The 25606-nt window shown below is 34.5% G+C and overlaps 1 protein-coding gene across 11 annotated transcripts in view; it reads right to left on the reverse strand.

The window, feature by feature from the left end:
* EHBP1 (EH domain binding protein 1) overlaps positions 1 to 25606 on the reverse strand; it is a 375689-nt gene that overhangs the window by 75674 nt on the left and 274409 nt on the right. For all 11 annotated transcript variants that reach the window (XM_086701008.1, XM_086701007.1, XM_086701009.1 and 8 more), the window contains 2 exons: positions 21538 to 22440; positions 12291 to 12434 (listed from right to left, as the gene is read on the reverse strand). In XM_086701008.1, coding sequence (XP_086557134.1) covers positions 12291 to 12434; positions 21538 to 22440 — 1047 coding nt within the window. The remainder of the gene's footprint in view (positions 1 to 12290; positions 12435 to 21537; positions 22441 to 25606) is intronic.

Below are 25606 nucleotides of genomic sequence, written 5' to 3' on the forward strand. Positions count from 1 at the left end.
TAATGGCTGCAAAAATCAAGTCGTTGTGGTTTCATGCCAAGGGGCCATAGCAAGGTGGCGCAATGATTTCTGACACAGAAGACAACTTCTAAAAACTCAAAAGGGAAAATTAACGGGATGTGGTTTACATTGCCAAAGACTCTTCATTAATTACCAATTTAATCACTGCTGGAGGCATGACATTACAAAAATCTGGCTGAAAGTTCTAATAGATTATGAAGACCACCTAAGAAGAGTGACCAAAAAATGTACAAAACAATTAATACTGTTTCACTGCTATCAAAGACACTCAGATTATTTTACATCAAGTGAAGCAAAGGAATTAGTAGCTTCACAGTGGCACCACTAGGAACTGTAAATACAATAGCATACAATTAGTAATGCACATGTGACTTTTCATTCAAGGCATATATCCTTGGGAAAGCCAGAACATGATAAGGAGAACAAAAGAAACATTAAAAAATGAAATGAATAAAGATTTAAACTCTACCCTCTTGCATGCTGAGCAATAACAGAATAGGCAATATAAAATACAGCTCCTAGTAATGGTGATATCATCCTGGGATGTTCAACACCGAACTGAACAGCCATATGGAAAATGTCTATGGCCATTAATAGTCGCATAAAAGGAGTGTTCCTGATGCTAAGACACCTAGCCCTAGCTTCATGAATTCACAGCAATCTCAAATAAATAAGACTTTTGAGGCTAGGGGTTTGTGGCCACATAATAGAAAAGATGCTTGAGGATTTTTTTTTTTTCCTCCTAACAATAATGGTGTTTTGTGTGACTTTGAAGATATGCTAGCAAGCTAACAATATGTTTTCTAAGAAGTCTAGTAGCCATTGTTAGGATAGCAGACTTCGAATCAACTTAAATTTAGACATAATAGATAAACTATTATTTAAATCATAATGAATAAAAACCACTACCATGTACAGAGGCATTTATGCCGAACATAGAAGTACACTGGCATTCTTCTCCTATAAAATGCAACTGTAAAAAAGATTAGCTATACATTTAAAGTGTCTTACTAGTCTGAAGCGGATTATGTACATTAAATCTTCTGTCAATTGTGTTGGAGTAAGAAATAAGGAATATATTTTCATCTTAGTGCCCTGGGTATAGACATTCCAGCTCATATAGAGAATAAAAATCTCTAAATAAGACAAAATTCTCACTCCATATGTTATTAAAGATTTTATATTTTTTATAATATTTGATGTTCTTTTAAAATCACAAATGTGAAGCTAACCTACTTCTTCCTAGTGAATTGATAATATGTGTAATTTGGAGAGATTAAAATTTTAGCTTGACCTTAATGTTAAATCTTAATTCCTAGAGGCTAGCCATTTAATTGTAACATAGCTAATATTTATAAACATATAATATAATCTTATATACATTTTTATGATGGTACATACTTAGGATACATACATAAAAACTATAGAAGAAGTTTCTACCTGCCAGAGATTACCAAAATGATGTTTAGATTTTTTTTTTTTTTTTTTTTTTTTTACCAACTGGATGGTAACTGCTTCTTTTATTATCTGGAAAAGATCTAGTGATCTTATCTAAATCTGCTACAATTATCAGCACGACAGACTAGTCCCATTTAAATCAATATTTTCCAATTAACATCAAAAGTGCAAGGTTGATGTCCTACCTCTTCACAGCAACAAAATACCTGTTTAAAGGCTTAATTTGCAAAAGAGCAGCTTGCATTCTTTTGGTTCTCACCAAATAAGCCTTTTGGATTCATTACCAACCAGTAAAAAAAAAAGTCACTGTATCTTTTTTGATTACTGGTCCCTGCAGTTGACTCAAGACTGACCAAACTGAAATTCCTTTCCCATATACAGTTTTCTTCAGAGATTCAAATATTCCTGCAAACCTTTAGAGATGGATACTGCAAACCTTCTAGAACTTGCTGACATCTTGCAGTCTGATCCTGTTAAGTGAGGATGGTCTCCTACGCCAATTGATTGTAATGGGTCACTCACTATCCTTGCAGATTAAAATTGAGAAAAAAACCACCTTTAAGTCTGTTTTATAATAATGTTGTAATTCTTGTCTGGTCTATTAAAAAAAAACTTCCAGGGGTGCCTAGGTGGCTCAGTCGGTTAAGCGTCTGACTTTGGCTCAAGTCATGATCTCACGGTTTGTGGGGTTGAGCCCTGTGTCAGGCTCTGCACTGACAGCTCAAAGCCTGGAGCCTGCTTCGGATTCTGTGTCTCCCTCACTCTCTCTGCCCCTCCCCAGCTTGCACTCTGCCTGTCTCTTTCTCTCAAAAATAAAAACATTCAAAAAAGAAAAACAAAACTTCTAGGTATCAACAAGTATCTGCAAACCATTTTCTTATGCTATGTAATTTACAGCTGAAAAAACTAAAAACAAACATATTTGTAAAGAATTACCTTAATTCTTTTTAGACTTTCTACTTATAAAATAGATTTTTTTCTTTCTTAAAAACATAAAAGTAATAATTAAACTTATATGACATCCTTCTTCTGATCGGTTCAAAGTGCTTCACAAATACCTTAACAATTTCAAGGACTGTGGGCAACAGGATTCTCATTCCTTATCCTTAGAGTGTATGGATCCTAAACTTTAGCACATAAATGCAAACATCCCCTTCAGCTATCTACATAATTACAAGAGCATTATTTAAAGTAACAGATTTATTAAATGTATTTTTAAAAAGAAATTATATTCTAATACAAAGTAGTAAGCAAAAGAGTCTGAAATAGACTAGCTTGTTAAATTCTACTTGTGCATTTTTTGGGAAAAGAGTATTTGGGGGAATTGAGTAATGAAGAAAAATAATAAAAAATGAAATTTTTTCTTAAAAAAAAACTATTATACTTTTCTCACAATGTGTGTTCATACCAAACTCCTGAGTCTGAAACAAAAAAATTTTGTTTTAATTTGAGAGAGAGAGAGAGAGAGAGAGAGAGCGAGCAGGGGAGAGGGGCAGAGGGAGAGAGAGAGAGAGAGAGAGAGAGAGAGAGAGAGAGAGAGAGGTAGAGAGAGAATCTTAAGCAGGCTCTATGCTTAGCACAGAGCCCATCATGGGGCTTGATCCCAGGACCTTGGGATAATGACTTGAGCTAAAATCAAGAGTCAGACTCTCAGCTGACTGAGCCACCCAGGAGCCCCTGAAAAAATTACTTTAAGTGCATGTGGAAACCACGAACAAAAGAACTATCATCTAAAATTTGCATTAGCAAAATGTAACATATGAAAATCTTCACAGAATAGGAAAAGGAAGTGAAAAACTAAATCACAGAGATTCAGAGCAATGAAATCTGTTTCCTATAGAAAAACAATTTCAGGAAATACCTGAAACAGGTTAAATGAACATCTAAAGGCACAGAGACACAAATGAATCATGTAAACTATTTTCTCTAAAAAAGATCTAAATGCAACATGTGCTTGCTCAGCAAGTTCTCATTAAAACGTGCAATACTAGTTTTGACAAAAATTAAGATAAATTAAAAGGCTTATAATACCTGTGTTTGTGAGTTGCCATTTAAGATAAATTACAGCTCAAATCTTTTCCTGAGGATGACTTAAGTAGAGTCTGTACATAAGGACCCAGCAGATAAGATTACAAAGAGTTGTTTTCGGTGTCTTAGAAATTGCTTCCTAGCCTTCCAGCCTAAAGCTATACTAATTTATTTAAGAGGCAATGTTTGGTAGAGAGAGTGGTATGCTTCAAGACAGAGTTGGGGGTTGCACTCTAATCAAAGGTCTCAGTGTCCAGGAAGGACAGGTGTGTGTAAGGATTTGCTGTGTACACATCATAACCATAAAGAAAGGATTTAAGAAAGGAAGAAAAGAATGATCCAGGGAACCTTAAGTTCCAATGTGGCTAATGTCATTTCTGTAACTGACTCAAGAAAGGGGACAGACACTTTAACTTTCTCTGCTCAATGATAATCAATTCCACTTTAAAGACTTTCAGAGAGATATTTTGCCTGTTCACAAACCTTTACCACCAAGAAACTCCCTATAGCAACCCAAATTTTTCATGTTTAAACTCATGTTTTTATTAGTTGACACTCAGAAAGCATGAAAAAGAGCCTGTTACTATCCCCTTCATTTATTTATTGAATAAACATTTACTTAATACTTGGTGATGGGAATACAAGGTTCTTGTACTTTGAATAGCTCATAGCTGAGTGGGAGAAAGATGTGTAATTAGATAATTATATGGGATAAATGCGATGGGAGAGATATGTACAGCATATTAGAAAAAGATACACAAAGGAGAATTAGCTTTACCACTAGGAACCGTGACAGAGGTACTCACAGAAGAAGAGATATTTCAGTGGAAACTAACAAGGAAAGAAGGGAATTTCAGGGAGAGAACAGCCAGTGCTCGATGCAGGAATTGAAGAGTATGCCATATTCTCTCTGCAAGCAAGTTAGTAGAGATGGACTGTGGAGTGATAATGGGAGAGAGGTGAGAGATAAGGCTAGAAAGGGAGGAAAGAGGATTTGCAAGGACCTTGTATAAGGCCATGCTGTATAGTTGGGAAGTTTATTCTCTTGGTAACCGGGAATATTCTACCGGGAATCTTTCTACCAGAAAGATTCTGAACCTTCATATACTCAAATTGGTACTTAAACTATTTACCAGTTTCTCTTCTTTATATTTTAAAAGCTTGTCTTTCCTAATATGTAAATCTTTGCTTTCATTCTCTCTCAGCCCAGAACTAGATACAAAAAGCCTTAAAAGGAGGTAACCTGTACTCAGTACATGGACACTGTCCCATGTATTATATGCCTCAAGTATTCCAAAATCATTTATTAACATTATTATTAAAATAGTTCTTCTTTTTCTTGGTGTTCATCAGAAGATCCTTGGTTAGTTTTACAGAAACAGAGTTCAGAAATATAAAAGATGATTGCTGAGTAAGTCCTAAATCAACGAGCAATCTTAAGAATATGCAACAGTAAGCTCTTCAATAAACTCTAGAAGATTTGAGGTCAGTGTCTCATTCACTCAAGACTTGAGGTCATTCCTGGGTACCAACTTTTTTTTTAAACTCATGGAAATTCTCAGGTAAACTAAGAACACAAAAAGCAATGGGTAGCAACAGGTCTAACTCCCCCCACCAGCAACTTGACTTTCAGCACAGTAGCATACATTATGAAGGACAAGATAGCTTACAATGAATTTTAAAATAAGAACACTGTAAATTAAGGCACAAATAAAAGAGCATAAAAAAGGGAAAATAGTAGCAATCAGTTCACTAAATTAGATGCCAGCTTTTTTTTTTTTCCAGTTAGACCTTCTTTTTATTTACCAGCAGTCTTTTGATCTCTCCAGAGTGAAAGAGATGCTGACACTGAAGTGGGAATGGCATTAGTCATGGTTCCCTTACCCCCTTCACCGTAGACACCTATTAATTTGAATGTCACACAAGGAAAAAAAAAAAGAATTTTGCTCCCATTTAATAAATGGAAAAATAGATTTAGAGAAATTAAGTATTTTCCAGTTTTAGTATCACTTAACACACATTCAATTGCTCCAGAGATGAAATTGGGTACTTTCCCTTTTCCTTTTATCAACCAAGTTTGCCAAACTACTTTTCCAAAATATGGACAGTACTGGTAAATAATTCCAGTCTGTATGTACAAGAGCTACCGGAAATGATAAAGAAATCAAATTAAGAAAACTAGTATGTCCTTCTTTACGAGAAAAAACAGACGAACATAAGGGAAGGGAAACAAAAATAACATAAAAACAGGGAGGGGGACAAAACAGAAGAGACTCATAAATATGGAGAACAAACTGAGGGTTATGGGAGGAGTTGTGGAAGGGGGGATGGGCTAAATGGGTAAGGGGCACTAAGGAATCTAGTCCTGAAATCATTGTTGTACTATATGCTAACTAATTTGGATGTAAATTAAAAAAAAATAATAATAATAAAAAACTAGTATGTCCTTGGAAAATATATCAACCTGATATCAAATTGCACACTAAACTGAAAATCTAAAAAGGAACAGCAAGGTCTAACTTCTCTATTTGTGCAATTGGACTGATCTGTCATTTTATATTCTTCTTCTTACATCATTTCATTCATTAATATAATTAATATAAGCTATAAGCCCCGTAGAGCATCAAGTGTCAAAACTAGAACAGTAGTCGAAGAGAATGTACTATTTAATTCATGAAATTGATGCTTTTCATAACACATCTATGCAGAGCTTGACTTTTCTGAAAAACGAGCAATAGTAAGTAGAATGCACAAGAAAGTTTTAGAATTGAGCTTAAACTATAACAGAAGAGGCTGCAACGATATCTCCTATGCCACACTCCTCTCAATTAGTGGTGTGGAGTCTATGTATCTCTTCCTTAAACCTGGGTGGAGCTTTGTGTCTGGTTAGGCCATCAGTATAGTAAAAGTGATGCAACATGACTTTTAAAGCTAGATCATAAGAATGCCATGCATGTCTGCCTGACTATCTTGGCATAGCTGCTCATAGACCCAGCCACCATGCTGTGAGGAAGCCCAAACTAGCCCAAGTGGAAAGACCACAGGGAGAGGCTACATGTAGGTGTTTCAACTGACAGTTTAGCAGAGGTTGTCGTCAAAACTCTGCACCAGACGTCATGGAACAAAGCCACTCCCAGAGTCTCCTATCCTAATGCCTAAATCATAGAATCTGTGAGCATAATCAAATGGTTGTTTCATGCCAGTAAGGTGGTTTTTTATTTAGCAAAAGATAACCTGAAAGAGGAAGGGTAAAAAAAGTATCTTGGGGACTGTTTAAAGCATGGTTTCATTTGCAATAGGATACAACTCTGGGTAAATGGAAAACAAAGTAACAAAGTGATTAGCCTGGCATGCAGTGGGCTAGCTATGCAGCATGGAGCTACTCTTTCTGGGAAAAATAACTAGAACAATAAATGAGTACAGGACAAGTAACCCAGATCCCATCAGTGGTAGTCAAAGAAACAATGAGATATTTTATGAGATACCATGATTACTTAACTCATCAATCATAAACAATAGTCATTGAGAATTTCATGCCTTTTCAGTGTGAACAGGACTGCTATTATTGAATCTGCCATTTATCCACACCTAGGCACAAGCTAGTTATCATCAACTGTAGAAGTGAAGAGTTCTTTCTATGTCTCTCTTCTTAAAGCACACACATACACACGTTATCTTAGAAGTTCTGAAGTCAAGTTCGTTTGGGTACACTAAGAAAACAATGTGATAAAAATACATTTTTTAGATACCCCAAATTTCCCTAGTTTAAAATATTTATCTTAACATGTGATATTTTTAAAACAGAAAGAATAAAGGGAAAAAAAAAACCCTTTATAAGCCACTTGTTATACTATCCCTTAGAGATAAATATTGTTAATATTTTGATGATTTTCCTTCCTGTCCTTTTTAATGCATGATTAACACACACACACACACACACACACACACACACACACACACACACACACACACACACACAGTCTCTATCATTTCAAAATGGAGTTCAGAGGCACCTAGGTGGCCCAGCTGGTTAAGTATCCAACTCTTGATTTCGGCTCAGGTCATAATCTCACAGTTCATGAGATTGAGCCCCATGTCAGGCTTTGCATTGACAGCATGGAGCCTGCTTGGGATTCTCTCTCTCTCTGTCTCTTTCTCTCACTCTCTCTCCTCTCTCTCTCTGACCCGCCCTCTGTTTATGCATGAAAGCCCTCTCTCTCAAAATAAATAAATAAACATTAAAAAAATGGAGTTCATATGCCATGTATATTTTATATCCTTTTTATACAAAATGACATTGTGAGCACTCTATGTCCTTTCAATATTCTTTCAAGACATTATTGAATAGGTTTTAATGGCTATATAACAAGTATATTTATTTGTTATAATTTATTTGATCATTTCTGTTTTGCACAATTACCATTTTATAATTTTTTGCAATTACAAATAACATTGTGATGAACACCTGCATATGATTCTTTGTTAGAATTATTAGGTAAAAGAGAATGAACATTTCTTGATGAAGTCTAATGGTTTTCCAGAAAGGTGTGGCAAGTTACATACTATGAGGAGTACAAAGAGGATCTAACTCAATGAACTGTCACCATCATCATGTTTCTTAAAATCCAAGTTATATATTTTACAGATACAGTAAGATGTCATGACACAGAGTAAGAGATGTTTTAGTAAGTAACTTCTGTTCTGAATTCACACTAATATACTTCAGATAAAAATTTATTTTGTTTGAGAAATAAAAAGTGTAAATTACTGGTGCCTTAAATAGAAGGGGTGACCAATAAAATATTTACTGAAAATTTGAAGTAATAAATGAATAAACCAAATGAAAGACTAAACATCATCTTTTTAAAAGTCAGGATACTTGAATTCTAAGCCTCATATGTCATAGTCTGCAACCTAAGTAAATTTAAACATTCTTTCCTAACTTACTTTCTTAATCTCTATGAAAGGTAAAACAACAGTCTCTGTTTCTATTTCACAAGGATGTCAGAAATATAAAGAAGAAGGAAATATAACACAATGCCTTAAAAACATAACCTCTGAAATCAAATCATCTAGGTTCAATTCTTGACTCTGTTACTTATTAGCTGTGTGACAACAGGCAATTCATTAATTTGTCAGTTTTCTCGACTGTAAAATAGAAATGATAATATTTAACTCATACAATTATTGTGGAGATTAAATGTGAAAATTCATGTTAAATTACTTAGAATCCTACCTGTCAAATAGTAAGTGCTCAATAAACACTTGATGATAATTATTAATATATGTAAAATTCACACATAGGTGAAATAATTAGTTTTAAAAATCTACTTGGTAGATAGACCATTTAAATCTCAGGTACTCTCAATTTAAAATCAACACACTGGGGGCACCTGGGTGGCTCAGTTGGTTAAGCTTCTGACTTCTGCTCAGGTCATGATCTCATTGTTCGTGAGTTTGAGCCCTGAGTCAGGCTCTGTGCTGACTGCTCAGAGCCTGGAGCTTGCTTCAGATTCTGTGTCTCCCTCTCTCTGTCCCTCTCCTGCTCACACTCTGTCTCTCTCTCTCTCTCAAAAATAAATAAACATTAAAAAAAATTTTTTTTAAATCAACACACTGGAATAATATAGACTTATACATTCCCCATAGATTTTAGAGGCTGGAAAATTATGAAATAAAGTTACCCACAAATAAAATACAGTATTAACAAAAAAACTTTCTTTTTCAAGAGATAGTTTTTGTGGCTCTTCACTTGACTAGATCCTTTTCACCCATCAAATCTTAGTTCAATGCCCCATCTTCAAATCACTCAAGCCCTCAGCTACTTAAATTATCCTCTACTATATCATGCAGTTTTCACACTCTAGTTATTTACCATTATCTGTGTATTCCCACCATAATGTAAACTCCATGAGGGAAGAAGCTTAGCCTTTTCTGTCACTATGAATACACTCAGCTCAGACATTTAATAAATATCTGACAAATCACCAACAAATTGATGAAATAACAGATGGTTAGGCACTGAAGAAGTTGGCATAAAAGCTACAAAATTTCTTCAAAGATGGCCCTCTAGATTAGGGTTTCTCAAACATTTTTATCATGACCCACAGCTTAAAATACATTTTATATCAAGATCCAGTATGCATATATATCCATATGACTGAAGCAAGTTTCAGACAAAAATGCCATGGTTACTACATGTGATGAGTTCTGATATTTTTATTCCATTCTATTCTATTCCTTTTCATTAAAAATAAAATAATTACTGCAGTGTGCTAAATCAATTTTATATCACATTATCGTGGAAAGACTTGAAGTGTGAAAAACACTGCTCAAGGTCAGAGGTTATTAAGCTCATATCTGAAAGGTATGTTTAAACATATGCATTGAAAGGAAGAAATAAAAGTGTCTGATCACAGATGACATGATCACCTATGTAGAAAATCAAAGAATTGAAAAAAAAAACTCTCTTGGAACTAATAAGCAATTATAGCAAGCCTGTAAGATACAAGGCTAATATACAAGAGACAATTGCTTTCCTATATACCAGCAGTGAACAAGTGGAATTTGAAATTAAAAACACAATACTATTCACATTAGTGAAAAATTGATAGGTATAAATCTAACAAAATATGTACATGATCTATATGAGGATCTATATGAGGAATATCATGAAATCAAAGAATAAATAAATGAAGAGTAGGAAGACTCAATTTACAACAGACACATATGATAAAAGACTATATCCAAAATATACAAATAACCATTGAAACTCAACAATAAAAAACAAACAACCTAATTAAAAAATGGCCAATGACCTCAAGAGACACCTCTCCAAAGATTTATAGACTGTGAGTATGCATATAAAAAGATGCTCCACATCATATGTCATCAGGGAAATGCAAATTAAAAGTGAGATACCCCTAAACACCTATCAGAATGGTCAAAATCTGGAACACCAACACACTCACTGTTGATGAAGATGTGGAACACAAGAACTCTCACACATTGCTGGTGAGAATACAAGATGGTATAGCTACTTTGGAAGATAGTTTGGCAATTTCTTATAAAAGTAAACATATTCTTACCCATAAGACCTAGCAATCACACTCCTTGGTATTTCCTCAAATGAGTTAAAAACCTATGTCCACACAAAAACTTGTACATGGATGATTACAGCAGCTTTATTCATAATTGTCAAACTTTGGAAGCAATCAAGATGTCCTTCAGTAGGTGAAGGGATAAATAAACTGTGGTACATCCGGACAATGAGATATCACTCAGCACTAAAAAAGAAATGGTCTTTCTAGCCATGAAAAACACGGAAAAACCTTAAATGCATTACACTAGGTAAATGAAGCCAATCAGAAAATGCTATACACTGCATGATTCCAACTATGACATTTTGCAAAAGGCAAAATTATGGGGACAGTAAAATTATCAGGTTTCCAGGGGTTGGGAGTGTTGGAAGGGATAAGTAGGTGTAACAGAATATTCTTATGGCAATGAAAATACTCTATGATACCATAATGATGGATACATGTCATTACACATTTGTCCAAATTCATAGAATGTAGAATACAAGAGAGAATCATAATGTAAAGTATGGACTTTGGGTGATTATGATGTAGGTTTGGTTCATCAGTTCAGTGTACGTTTATCAGTTCTAACAAATGCATCACTCTGGTGTGGGATGTTGTTAAGAGGAGAGGATATGCATGTGTAGATGCAGGGTGTATATGGGCAATCTCTGTACCTTCCCCAAAATTCTGCTGTGAACCTAAAACTGCTCTAAAAAAATAAAATCTTAATTAAAAAAAAAAAAAAAACACATGTAATTTTGTGTATGTGAGTTTGATGGTAAGGGAGGCTATCATAGTTTTCAGATTCATGAAGACATTCCTGTCCCCTTAAATTTAAGAGCTTCTATTACCATATATTCATTATCACTTGTGAAGCACTACACAAAAACATGTATAAAAATGTGGTTTAACATAGGCATGGCACTATATGATAGAAAAGAGCACTGATTCTGTAGTCTGAAAACGCTCAAGTTCAAATCCTGGATTCATCATTTACTAACTTTGTTAACTTGTACAAATTACCTTACCTATGACCCCAGTTTTCTTATGCGGAAAGTAGTTTGAACATCTACTTCATGGGGTTAAGTAAAATACAAATTATGTAAAACATCCATTATAATAATGATGCCTGCTCTTTAATAAATGGAAGGCATCATTAGTATATTCTAATATTTCCAAAAAAAAGTAACTTCCATAGATAAAATCCAATCTTAAACAAAGTACAATTAAATTACACGGTGTAAATTAAGAAAAAATAGGTCATTCATTTATGTAGAAATTATATCCCCAATCTTACTTTTTCTCATAGCAAACACTGCTGTGTAGGAGAAATTACAACATGTTCTTCCAAGTATGAATTTATCAGTTCAGTAAATGTACCAAGTACCCTCCATATACAAAGTCTGGAAAAATGATTTTGCAAGAACAATCTGATGGTTTCCAGAGGGGAGGTGGTGGCAGGGATGGGTGAAATAGGTGATGGGGGTTAAGGAGTGTGTGTGTCATGATCAACACCAAGTGATGTATGGAATTGTTGAATTACTCTATTGTATACCTGAGCTAATATAGTACTGTATATTAACTAACTGGAATTAAAATAAAAATCTAAAAAATGACTTAGCAAAAAATATAAATAAATTACTCCCTTCACCCCCATGATTGCAATTAACAATTTATGGCTTTTTAACCAATGTTCCTCACATCACTTAGCTGCCTGTTGCACAGTGGTGTGGCTGCGTTGGTATTCTGCTTATTTCCTGCCTTTAAAGCTGCATCTCTTCTTGCTTGCTCAAGCAGAACTCTTGCTCTTTCTTTAAGTTCTTCTTGTCTGGATAACATTCGATGCTTAAAAGCAAAAATACAGAATTAGAAGCTCAAAAAAAAAAAAAAAAAAGAAAACCCACCACATAATCTATATTTGTAAACTAATCAATGGTTATATTATCTGTCAAAATAATAGAGATCAGAAATAAGATTGTAATTTTACAAGATTGCTTACAGAAAATACTAATTTTAGCTAGAAACTGTAGAAAGCCTTGACATTTAGGAAATATATCTTCTTTTTTGTTTAAAGTTTATTTGTTGAGAGAGAGAGAGAGAGTGAGAGTGCACGTGAGCAGGGGAGGGGCACAGAGAGGTAGAGAAAGAGAATCTCAAGCACTGACAGTGCGGAGCCCGAGGGAGGAATGAACTACCGAATTCAGAGATCATGACCTGAGCCAAAGTTGGACACTTAACCAACTGAGCCACCCAGGTGCCCCTGGAAATATAACTTTACTGCCTAAAGCTGGATTATGTTTAATTACGTTTTTATTAGAACATATTCCCATAAAGCATAAGGTCCATATGTATATTATATACATTCTTCATATTTGTTAATCATAGTATAATCTGGCAGACATTTTTAAAAAATTATATTTCTTACACTCTTATAGGACTGATAACAAGGTGTCTTCCAAATTTGTATGTTTAAAGATATTAAGTATCTGTGACAATAATCCTTTAAATTCTTGACAATTAACATTTACAGAAAATTCAAAACTATCATATGTTTTTTAAAAAAAAGTAAAACTGGTTTTCTCCAGTGCTCACTTTCCTTACAATAAGACAATTAACCATATCAGAATTGGAAGAATGTTTTCCTGGATTAATTTGTAATCTGACAATATATTTATGGGTAACAACAGGTAACGACCACTAAAGGAAATCGGTCCTTAAATGAGGACATTAATTCAAAGCACAAATATCCATGTTTATAGTTCAAATTCCTTTTTCTCCCCAAAAGTAGTCAACATCTGGCTTTAAATTTTTTTTTTGTAATGTTTATTTATGTTTGAGAGAGACAGAGTGTGAGTGTGGGAGGGACAGAGAAAGAGGGAGACACAGAATCCGAAGCAGGCTCCAGGCTCTGAGTTGTCAGCAAAGAGCCTGATAGAGAGCTCGAACTCATGAACTGCAAGATCACGACCTGAGATGAAGTCAAACGCTTAACCGACTGAGCCACCCAGGGGCCCCAAGCAACTTCTGACTTTAGATTACTATTGGTCTGATATTTAATTTCTTTTACTTCCCTTTCATTGCAAAGTTTTTGTTCAATCATAAGTAGCATTTATGGTCAAGGAAAAGGTAATAAACAGTAAACATATTTATTTGTTATAGTGTGAAACTTTAAAAAAATATTAAATCATTTTTTGGTCTCTGAGATATTTATGTTTTAATACAACATTTTTAAGCACTTTTCTGTAAACTTAAGGAAAGATTTTTTTTTAAGTATCCAGTTCAGTGGTTTTTACTATATTCACAAAGTTGTGAACCATCAACACTATCTAATTCCAGAACATTTTCATCACCCAAGGTTTTAAGAGGATTAAACAAAAATTCTTCACCTAATAGATATAATTGAAATGTGTAAGTGATAATGATAGATTTTTTGTCATGTTGATAGGACATAATAGAATAGAACTGGTCATTGCAGTTGAACTGGTTACAAATCAACACTTTCTAAAAACAGACAAGATTAATTAAATAAACACTGAATCTGCAATCAAGACATGAGTTTGTTAATCCTTCTTCCACTAATAATAAGCAATGTAACATTGAACAGGTCACTTAAAAGCTATGCTGTATTCCATTACATGATATTTAAGAACCCTCAAGTCAGGAAGACCTTGGTTCAAACACTAGATATGTCACTTAATTGTGGATATAAAAGTTACTCAATCTCTCTAAGCCTCAGTTTCCTCACTTATAAAATGGGGATGAAAACAGACAACCTCTCACAAGGATATTATAAAGATTAAGTGAAACAGAGTAATGTACAGAGCACTAGATAAATGTTAACTATTATTATATATTTAAAAAGCTCTCAACTGCCTCTTAGTTGTTTTTTTTTTTAATTTTTCTAAATGTTTTTATTTATTTTTTAGACAGAGACAGAGCATGAGCAGGGGAGGGGCAGAGAGAAAGGGAGACACAGAATCTGAAGCAGGCTCCAGGCTCTAAGCTGTCAGCACAGAGCCTGATGCGGGGCTCGAACTCACAGACTGTGAGATCATGATGTGAGCTGAAGTCGGACGCTTAAGCAACTGAGCCACCCAGGCCTCCCTTGCCTCTTAGTTTTTTAATGTTTATTTTTGAGAAGTGGGGGAGGGACAGAGAGAGAGGAGAGAGAGAATTCAAAACAGGCTCTTCACTGTCAGCACAGAGCCAGATGCAGGACTTGAACTCACAAACCATGAGGTCATGACCTAAGCCAAAGTTGGTGAAATGTTGAACTTCAGGTCAGGTCATGATCTTGTGGTTCATGATTTTGAGCCCCACGTCGGGCTATGTGCTGACAGCTCAGAGCCCAGAGCCTGCTTCAGATTTAAGAGGAGATCATCTTTAAAATCCCAACAGCCCTAAAACTGGTGATTAGAATACATCATCTTGGGGCGCCTGGGTGGCGCAGTCGGTTAAGCGTCTGACTTCAGCCAGGTCACGATCTCGCGGTCCGTGAGTTCGAGCCCCGCGTCGGGCTCTGGGCTGATGGCTCGGAGCCTGGAGCCTGTTTCCGATTCTGTGTCTCCCTCTCTCTCTGCCCCTCCCCCATTCATGCTCTGTCTCTCTCTGTCCTAAAAATAAATAAAAACGTTGAAAAAAAAATAAAAAAAAAAAAAAAAGAATACATCATCTTTAAGATCCTATATTGGCTCTAAATTCTGTGAGTATACACAGACCTTTAGGGATTCCGGTTAGCTACACAGAAAGCGAAAGACTGCTTTGGTACAAGACCATATAGAAACAAACTTTTTCTGATTATAAATGTAATTCATATTTCTTAGAAAAATTTTAGAAAGTACATAAAAGTAAAAATAAAAATAATCAGGGGCGCCTGGGTGGCGCAGTCGGTTAAGCGTCCGACTTCAGCCAGGTCACGATCTCACGGTCCGTGAGTTCGAGCCCCGCGTCAGGCTCTGGGCTGATGGCTCGGAGCCTGGAGCCTGTTTCCGATTCTGTGTCTCCCTCTCTCTCTGCCCCTCCCCCGTTCATGCTCTGTCTGTCTGTCCCATAAATAAATAAAAACGTTGAAAAAAAAAATTTATAAAAAAAAGAAATAATCAGAGGCATCATATTCCCTGATTTCAAACTATATCACAAAGCTATAGTAATCACAACAGTATGGTATTGGCCAAAAAAAAAAAAAAAAAAAAAAAAGACACACAGATCAATAAAAAAAAAAATAGAGACCACAGAAATAAACCCAAGTATATAGGGTCAATTAATTTATGACAAAGGAGCCAAAAATATACTGGGAAAAGACAGTCCAATAAATCATGTGGAGAGAACCGGACAGCCACATGCAAGAGAATGAAACAGGATGCCTATCTTACACTACTCACAAAAATTAATTCAAAATGGATTAAAGACTTGATAAGATCCAAAACCATAAAACTAGAAGAAAACACAGGTGGTAAACTCCTTGACAATGGTCTTAGTGATGATTTTTTTTGCATTTGGTAACAAAAGCAAAGGCAACAAAGGCAAAAATAAACAAATGTGACTACATCAAACTAAAAGTTTCTGCACAGTTAAGGAAACCATCCACAAAATGAAAAGGCAATGTACTAAATGGGAGAAAATATTTGCAAATCATGTATCTGAGAGGGGGTTAATAATCCAAAATATATGAAGAACTCATATAACTCAATAGCAATGCAATTAAAAAATGGACAGAAGACTTGAATAGACATATTTTTGGGAAACCAAAAAAGACATACAAATGGTCACAGATACATGAAAAGATGCATGCACATCACTAATTATCAAAGAAATGCAAATTAAAAGCACAATAAGATATTACCTCACAACTGTTAGAATGGCTATTATCAAAAGATAAGGAATAATAAGTGTTGGTGAGGATGTGGAGAAGACAGAACCCTTATGCACGGTTGGTAGGGATATAAATTGGTGTAGCCACTGTGGAAAACGGGATGGAGATTCTTCAAAAAATTAGAAATAGAACTACCTTATGATCTGGAAATTCCACTTCTGGGTGTTTATCCAAATAAAATAAAAACACTAACTCGAAAACACATATGCATCCCTATGTTCAACGCAGCATTATTTATATTAGCCAAGATACAGAAACAACCTAAGTGCTCACTGATGGATGAGTAGATAAGGAAATTGTTCACACACACACACACACACACACACACACACACACACACACACAGTGGCATATTATGCAGCCATAAAAAAGAACAAAATCTTACTACTTGTGACAATATGCATGGATCCTGAGGGCATTATGCTAAGTGAAATAAGTCAGCAGACAAAGACAAATACAATATTATCTTACTAGTATGTGGAATCTGAAAACAAAACAAAGCCCCCCAAAACCCAAAACACCAAGCTCACAGATATAGAGACCAATTGGTAGTTGCCCGAGGCTGGGGATAGAATGTGGACAAAATAGGTGAAGGGGGTCAAAAGGTACAAAATTCCAGTTATAAAATAAATAGGTCATGGGGATATAACGTATGGCATGGTGACTATAGTTAGTAATACTGTATCGCATATATGAAAGTTTTTAAGGGAGTAGATCTTAAATGTTCTCGTCACAAGAAAAAAAATTTTTTGTAACTACATATGGTAATGGATATTAACTAGGCTTATTGTGGTGATCATTTCACAATGTATACAAACATCAAACAATTGTACACCTGAAACTAATGTAATATTATATGACAGCTATATCTCAATAAAAAACTAATTTAAAAAATCAGGGCAACTGGGTGGCTCAGTTGGTTAAGTGTCTGACTTTGGCTCAGGTCATGATCTCACAGTTCTTGAGTTCGAACCCTGCATTAGGCTCTTTGCTATCAGTGCAGAGCCCACTTCAGGTCCTCTGTCTCTCTCTCTGTCCCTCCCCTGCTCGTGCACATGCTCTCGCTCTCCCTCTCTCTCAAAAATAAATTTTAAAAAATAATAAAATAAAAAATAAAGTAGGTGCCGGGGTGACTCAGTTGGTTAACTGTCAACTCTTGATTTTGGCTCGTATCATGATCTCATAGTCATGAGATTGAGCCCTGTGCCTAGCATGGAGCCCACTTAAGATTCTCTCTCTCCTTCTCCCTCTGCCCCTCCCTCACTCGCATTCTCTCTCTCTCAAAAATAAAATAAAATAAAATAAAATAAAATAAAATAAAATAAAATAAAATAAAATAGAATAGAATAAAGATAATTAGCAATCCTGGCACCCAAAGATAATCACTACAGAATCATGCTTTTTTAACTTAACATTCCATTGTGAGCATATTCTCATGTAAATATTTTAAAAAATATTTGTAAACACAATTTAAAACTGCCTACCTAGCATTCTAATAATACAGATGCATCATACTTTATTTAACTCGTCTTAAGGTATTTAGGTTGTTTGTAATTTTTCACTATCAAGAACAATGTTTTCATACACATCTTTTTAAAAAAATTTTTTTTTCAACATTTATTTATTTTTTGGGACAGAGAGAGACAGAGCATGAACGGGGGAGGGGCAGAGAGAGAGGGAGACACAGAATCGGAAACAGGCTCCAGGCTCTGAGCCATCAGCCCAGAGCCCGACGCGGGGCTCGAAGTCACGGATCGCGAGATCGTGACCTGGCTGAAGTCGGATGCTTAAACGACTGCGCCACCCAGGCGCCCCTATACACATCTTTATAAATTCTTATACACAGTTCTGATTAACCTATGGAAAATAAGTGCTGCAGGTAGAATCTAATGAGATAAACATTTTTTTTTAATTTTTGTTTTTCAACGTTTATTTATTTTTGGGACACAGAGAGACAGAGCATGAACGGGGGAGGGGCAGAGAGAGAGGGAGACACAGAATTGGAAACAGGCTCCAGGCTCTGAGCCATCAGCCCAGAGCCTGACGCGGGGCTCAAACTCATGGACCGCGAGATCATGACCTGGCTGAAGTCCGACGCTTAACCGACTGTGCCACCCAGGCGCCCCGTGATAAACATTTTTAAGGAACCTGATGTACGTTGCTAAACTGTCCTTCAGTAAGGTTGACTGCTTTACATCTGGCTGATTATCTTTACTGCTATTGTGGTCAAATGTGAAGAGATATTATGAGTATCTAGTTTAGCATAGACTTTAGAGTCAGAAAAGGTTGGTTTTGAATTCAAATTTTAACACTTATTAAATGATCTTAGGCAACTCTGTAAACTCCATTTTCCCCACATATTAAGTAGAATTTAACCACTTACCTCATGGGTTATAAAGTTTGAGAGATATGTATAAGGTATATAAAGGTCAAGCACTCAAATGAGCAACATTATGACTTTAAGTCTGTATAGCCAAATTGATCAGATTTTCTCTAATCCAATGCCATTAGGTACTAGATGTACTATTATTTTATGAACTACTAAGAAAGAACAAACATTGTCAAACTCTAACATACTATCTATTATAAGTAACATATTGATTTCAGAGAAAATGTAAAAAAGATGCTTATCTTAGAATTGATGAAGTATATAGTATGTAAAAAACCCCAGATTTTTAAGAAATTTGCCCAATTTCAAAACCCTGTTAAAATAGCACAATTTTAAAAACCTATGAAATATTAGCAATCATATTACAATTTTTTGTGTGTCAGGCAGTACTTCTGATAAAAAAAAACAAAAACAAAAAACACCTTTAACTTTACCCTAAACAAAATTCTGACCATTTAACCAATGGTCAGTTGATAAACAAATATATATGGGGTCATAAATAGATGTTGCCTCCATCATCCTGTGGATTCATTGTACATCATTTAAACCTTCTCAACAGCATCACAGCATGATAGAGTTTAAGAGCTAAAAGGGCTCTTAGAGATTATTTCATTTAATATATGTGAAAAATATGATTAAAAGAATTTAAATGGCTAGTTAACATGTCACATTGGTAATTATTAGCAGAGCCAAGATGAGAACCTAGGTGTACAGATTCCAAGTCCAGAGTGTTTTTAATTTTAAACATTAATTAATTTCTAGGTTTAATTAATATATTTACCTTAAAAATCTGGGTTATAAGAAAATTCTGTATTGGGTAATACTTAGAAGTTAGGTTACTAAATTCTGTAGTTATTAACCACTAGATGTTTACTGATTATCTGCTATGTAGGGACACTCTGATGTCTTGAAAGTCTTTTTGTCCTAAAAGTTAAAGTACTTAGAATTTATGATTTGTAATTTTTGATTTGGAGAACAGGGGCTTGCTTTGTTAGCTACTATCATTTCTTTGATTCAAAGATGTGCATTTTTCCTTAACATCTCTGATAACTTAAAATTGATGGCATCTTATAATCTTTGTTAGCCAGATGGTAGTCAGGACAGCCATCAATGCCTACACACACATGTGCTTGATATTTTGGGTGGCATGACTGCAATTCCTTGATGTTTCAGTTAACAAATACTTAAATAGTATCTGAAAAATGGAATATAATTCCAGGTTATTGTCCAAAAATCTTATTTTGGGGACTTCTCATAAGGTCAAGAAAATGCAATTATCAATCAGTATTACTGAGAAGAAAACCCCAGAGAAAACTGTAGAGGACTGCTGTATTCAAAAGTTTCAAACTTTGGTTTTAGAATTACTTTCATGCGCTCAAAAATTATTGAGGATCTCAAAAAGCTTTCATTTATGTGTTATATTTATTTATATGTAGCATTTAAATTAAAACTGAGAAATGTTAAAAATATTTATATATTAATTTAGAAATAACTGTAATGAACCTATTAGATGTTAACACATTGTAACAAAAAATACTTAAAAAAAAATAAGCGAGAATGGCATTATTTTAGTTTTTAGAAATCTCTTTAATATCCGGTTTGATAGCAGGCAGCTGGATTCTCATACCTACTTTTGTATTCAATCTTTTGAGATATTGCAAATCACTTAGCCTCCAGAAAACGTCACTGTACACTTGTGAGAAAGCGAAAGTGAAAAGGTAAATGTTCTATTATTATTAGGAAAAGAGTTTCAACTTTGGGGGCTCTCTGAAAGAGGGTAGAAGAATTCCAGGGTCCCCAGATCATACTTAGAGAAGCACCACTATAACATTATGTTTTCGATGGCACAGAGGATAATACTGTGTGGCAAAACAGGAACACCAAAAACTCCAAATCAAAAAGTGATTCACAAGAGTTGGATTCTAAATTCTAATTCTAAGTCAGTTATATCTTAACCAATTTATTTTGCTTAAGTTCTTTTTTATGTATACATAAGAGGGTTATATGATGAAAAAAATCCATGCTTGAATAAGTTTAAAAGAATTCATTCAATAGGTATAAAATAAAAATTCTATGTGATAAGAAAACCATTTATCATGTTTTTCTGGCAATGTTTTCCTTTCTTTTTGGTACATAAAATAATGGTATATCTTATAATTGATGGTGCCAGAGATTCAATTAAATACAGTAAATATTGTAAGGTCAAATCTGCATCATATTCCCCTCATGGGGAGAAATTCGGATGTTACTGGAATTTTTAACCACAAGTAACAGTGGGACTGAAGATATCAATTACAATGCAACTAAAATATTTGAAGAAAATACTTTAAATGGGAAATATTTAACTTAGCATTACATATTTTCAGAATGATATTCCTAATAAATGGAATAGTGAAATATCTTTGACTTATTCTTATAGTGAAATGTTCTGTTTTTATAGATAAATAATATTTTGATTTGAAAAGGTAATATTCTTTATCCTTCAATCTTCAAATTTGGATTTATTTCTAGGCTTAAAATATTATATCATAAACTTTAAATGAAGTTCAGGTATATTTTGGGTTTTTATATAATGGGAAATTACCTCTACCTTTACTCAGTTGTAGTATTTTAAAGTGGTCTGTAAATACAAAAAAATAGAATAATTATTTACTAAATATAGGTAATCATCATTCTAACTCACTTACCTGGACTGTTTTTGTGGAATGATCTGCATGATTGAAAGTGGTTCTATCAGCATCTGGATCAGACTCTGTCTGCCTTAGGGAAGTACGTTTTTTCTTTGTAAGGTCTGCATCTCTGTTGTATGAGTATCCAAGTTTGGAAGTGGGAGATAAACTTGGTTTTTTGATAGGTGATTCAGGATCCGATCTGCATTCTAAGGGTCTGGAATTCTCTAATTTTTCCTTCTCCAAGTTATTACTGATGTCTAGAGTCTGAAGCTTTTGTTCCTCTGTCTCCTCACAAATAAAGGGTGGAGACACATCCTTCTTCTTATCACTAACGTATAAGTCACTTAATTCTAAAGTCTCTGCTTTCAAGAGTCTCTTCTTGCCTAACAAAACTTGTGCGTGGATTGAATCTGTATTGTAACATATTCCAGGGTCATCGGATCCTGAAGTCCTTCCAGAGCTCTGCTGGGACTTTTGGGGTTCTGTGTCACTTTTAGTCCTGCGACAGTAAGGGGAGGATGTGCTTGGACTAAGATGATCGTCAGGAGTCTGATGTTCACTTTCTGACTCTCCAACCCCACTATCATTTACAAATACAGAGTCATCTTGCGACAAGAAGTCTACTGCTCCGCTGGTAGGCTGCTGTATTTCAGGCTCCCGTTTCAGATCACTAAGTTCTGCATAGAATTTTTCCTGATCAACAGAACTATTTGTATCTGTTTCATAGTTTCCAACTTTATATGTGCTTTTACTGCTGTTCTCCTCTATCTGGACAACATTCAGTTCTTGGCCACTGAAATGTGCCCTGATTTGATAAAGATAAGTCATAACAGTCAGTTTGTCAGGAATTGCTAATAAAACCATATCAGAAGGTTCCAACAACCGGGAAATTCCTATGCTGGCAAATCCATCATATGCCTTTAAAGAAAGGAAAAACAAAGATATATTGAATAGTTCAAACAATCCACTCATTTTAAAAACAGCAAAAGGACAGATATTAACTAGATATACTGTGGTGATCATTTTACAATATATTGAATCATTATGTTATCTACCTGTAACTAATGTAATGTTATATGTCAATTATGCTTTAATAATAAAGTTGTAAAAATAAAGCTTAGTTACCATAAGAAAAAGCAAATTTTTAAAGAATTTTGTTGTTGTTGTTGTTGTTGTTGTTGGAGGGTATATTACATTAGTAACATTAGTGCTACATGAAATAACAAAATTTCATGCCCAAAATTTGTAAAGGTGGGATAGATGCAAGAAAAAAGAAGTTTCTTAATTAATAACAATTGAAATGTTCCCCAATAAATGAGTAAAAATGAGAATTAAAACAAAAAAAAAAACCCTTAGAATAATTTTTTATAAGGAACTAAGGTATAAAGAAATAATAATCAATCTGGAGCTTTATCATTCCCATCAATCTCTCTTTACCATGATCATATAAATGCAGTGATTCGTGAAGAAAAAGTAGAGCTAGATATCCCCAAAGAATGAAATCCTAGATTACCTCGTATAAAATACAAGTAAGTACTATTTAAGCCTAAGAACATAGTAACATTTTTAAATGCCCAATTAGGACTGATTTTCATAATGAGAAGAGTGATTGCATTTTCACTTCATCCATTTTGGAAAGAATGAAATGTTTTGAGTAGTACAACCTAGTTGAGAATGTGAGGTTGCATTGTATTATTTTTGTTAGCCTTTAAAATGACTGTGGCACATCAGGTTTTTCTAGTTTTGAAGAATCAAAGCTGTTTCTCAATTTACAATTAATTATTACTATCCTGAACTAACCCTTGAAAACAGCACTGTGTTGCTAGGAAGTATTAAAAATATGCCTAAAGGTTCAGATATACTCTTGGAAGAAGTAAGGACCCTCTAGTTGCACTCTCACTTTGGAATATAAAATGTCTGGTCTTTGTAACAACCTAGATGTAGGATCATAACTCAAAGTTTTTCTTAAAATAAAGGTTAAGAAATTATGTAACAATTTAGAAGGAATTAGTCTTTTGCACTTACATGTTAAAGAGCATTTCTACCTTTGAATTTAATCCTCATCTCAAAGTCTTCCTGGAGTTTAATAAATGTTGTGGAATAAGTAAGAAAGAAAATGAAAAATAAATTGCAATATTAAAACCTCTTCAATTTTCACAGCACTATGTTTCATAATATAGGTACCTCAAAATATTTACTCAAGAGAATGGCTCAGTTGGTGTGCATGTTTAGGCCTGTTTGTTATTTTACATGTTTTAGGAAAATTAAAGTCATTTTCCTCCTCATGTGTCTTGACAACTTGATTGACAGACATCAATTGCAGACCATCAGGAAAAGCACCACAGGCAGTATTGTAAACATTTCCCAATTACCTAAAACACTGACATACTGGTTAAGATCATATGTCACAGGTAAATACCTTTTTTATTCAGTACTTTTTACAGACCTGGGAAAATGATTAGCTTCCTTGTGGGGAATCTCCTGCTGGTGTTTTGCTTTATGTAGCAATTCACTTTATGCACACTAACTGCACTAAAAAAACCATTTAAAAACAAACTGGGTTTCTTGTAAGCGAGGTCAAGACTTTATAAAGGAATCTTCCCCTAGGTTAACCTCTTTTGCTGTGGTCAATCACCTGTCTTTTCAGCTGTTTATGTGAGGACGAAAAAAAAGAGGTCTTTCAAAGAAAATGGCCGTATTCATTCCTAGATGTTATTTAATTGGTAAGGAGGAGTCATTGCCAGTTATGTTATGCATCTGCATGGAACTTAAGACACATGCATTGTTTCTTAGGCTGCTTTAAGTCCAATCAAGGGCAGATGAGGTTATCGGGAAGAATTGTGTGAAGCCGGAAATAAATCTGCAGGTAGCAGCTGATACTCAATGTAGATACCAGGTAGGAAGTTGCAAAGTGATGAAAAGCAAAGATTGTATGACAATTATTTATTCAATTGTGCAATGAATAGGACCATCTAAATTAAAATCCTTTCAAAAAGCCATGATTATCTACCCTAGAAGATCTAATTGAGAAAAAACGTAATAGGATATTCTTCTCTATGTAGTAATATGTAAACCCAAGGTATGCTCATCATTATTAAGTTCCTGAAAAAATAATGTAAAGAAGTGTGGCCTAAACCTTAAGGCAAATCTCCATACTCTTAAAAATACATAGCCAGGTAAAATCAACAATGTTTCCTTTTCAAAATTTCAAACATTAATTTAAAAGCTTCACTTTACAAAAATAATAATGCTCTATTTTATGCTTTTATCTGCATTTAAATTAGCTTAGTATTTTATTCAAATGCAAAAAAATGCAGGCATAGAACTATCATACAAGCTCTCCAAAATTATAAAAGAAATAATTCACAAGAATGACTTACTCTGTAGCATACCTACCACAGATGTGATTTCTATAAGGAAAAACACACTGATATTTTAAGATTACCTTTTTTGGTGGCATATTTCAATTAAAAAACCTAACAGTTTTAAAATGTATTTCTCTAGGGCCATCATCAGGCATTTGTAAAGGTTTTTTTTTTTTAATTTTTTTTTTCAACGTTTTTTATTTATTTTTGGGACAGAGAGAGACAGAGCATGAACGGGGGAGGGGCAGAGAGAGAGGGAGACACAGAATCCGAAACAGGCTCCAGGCTCCGAGCCATCAGCCCAGAGCCCGACGCGGGGCTCGAACTCACGAACCGCGAGATCGTGACCTGGCTGAAGTCGGACGCTTAACCGACTGCGCCACCCAGGCGCCCCTGTAAAGGTTTTTTTAATGACAATACAAATTTTTGGGTTTAGAGGGCAATAAAAGTAAAAAATTGTTGAATTAAATTCTCATCTGTTAACTGAATTTCTATCAAGATTCCATTTATGGACTTTTTAACACTCATTGGTGGTTTTAATTATTTAATTTAAAGTAGACTGAAAACTTTAGACCAGAGGTTATTAATCACTTTGTCCTATGAATCCTTTTGGCAATACACCCTTTTCAGAATAATGCTGTATGTTTATAAAATACATAGGATTACAGAAGAAACCAGTTATATGAAAAATAAAACCATAAAAATATTAGTAAGACTAA

The sequence above is a fragment of the Puma concolor genome, chromosome A3 (assembly GCF_028749965.1).
Source record: "Puma concolor isolate L17-30 chromosome A3, mPumCon1.1.hap2, whole genome shotgun sequence".
Lineage (NCBI taxonomy): Eukaryota > Metazoa > Chordata > Mammalia > Carnivora > Felidae > Puma > Puma concolor.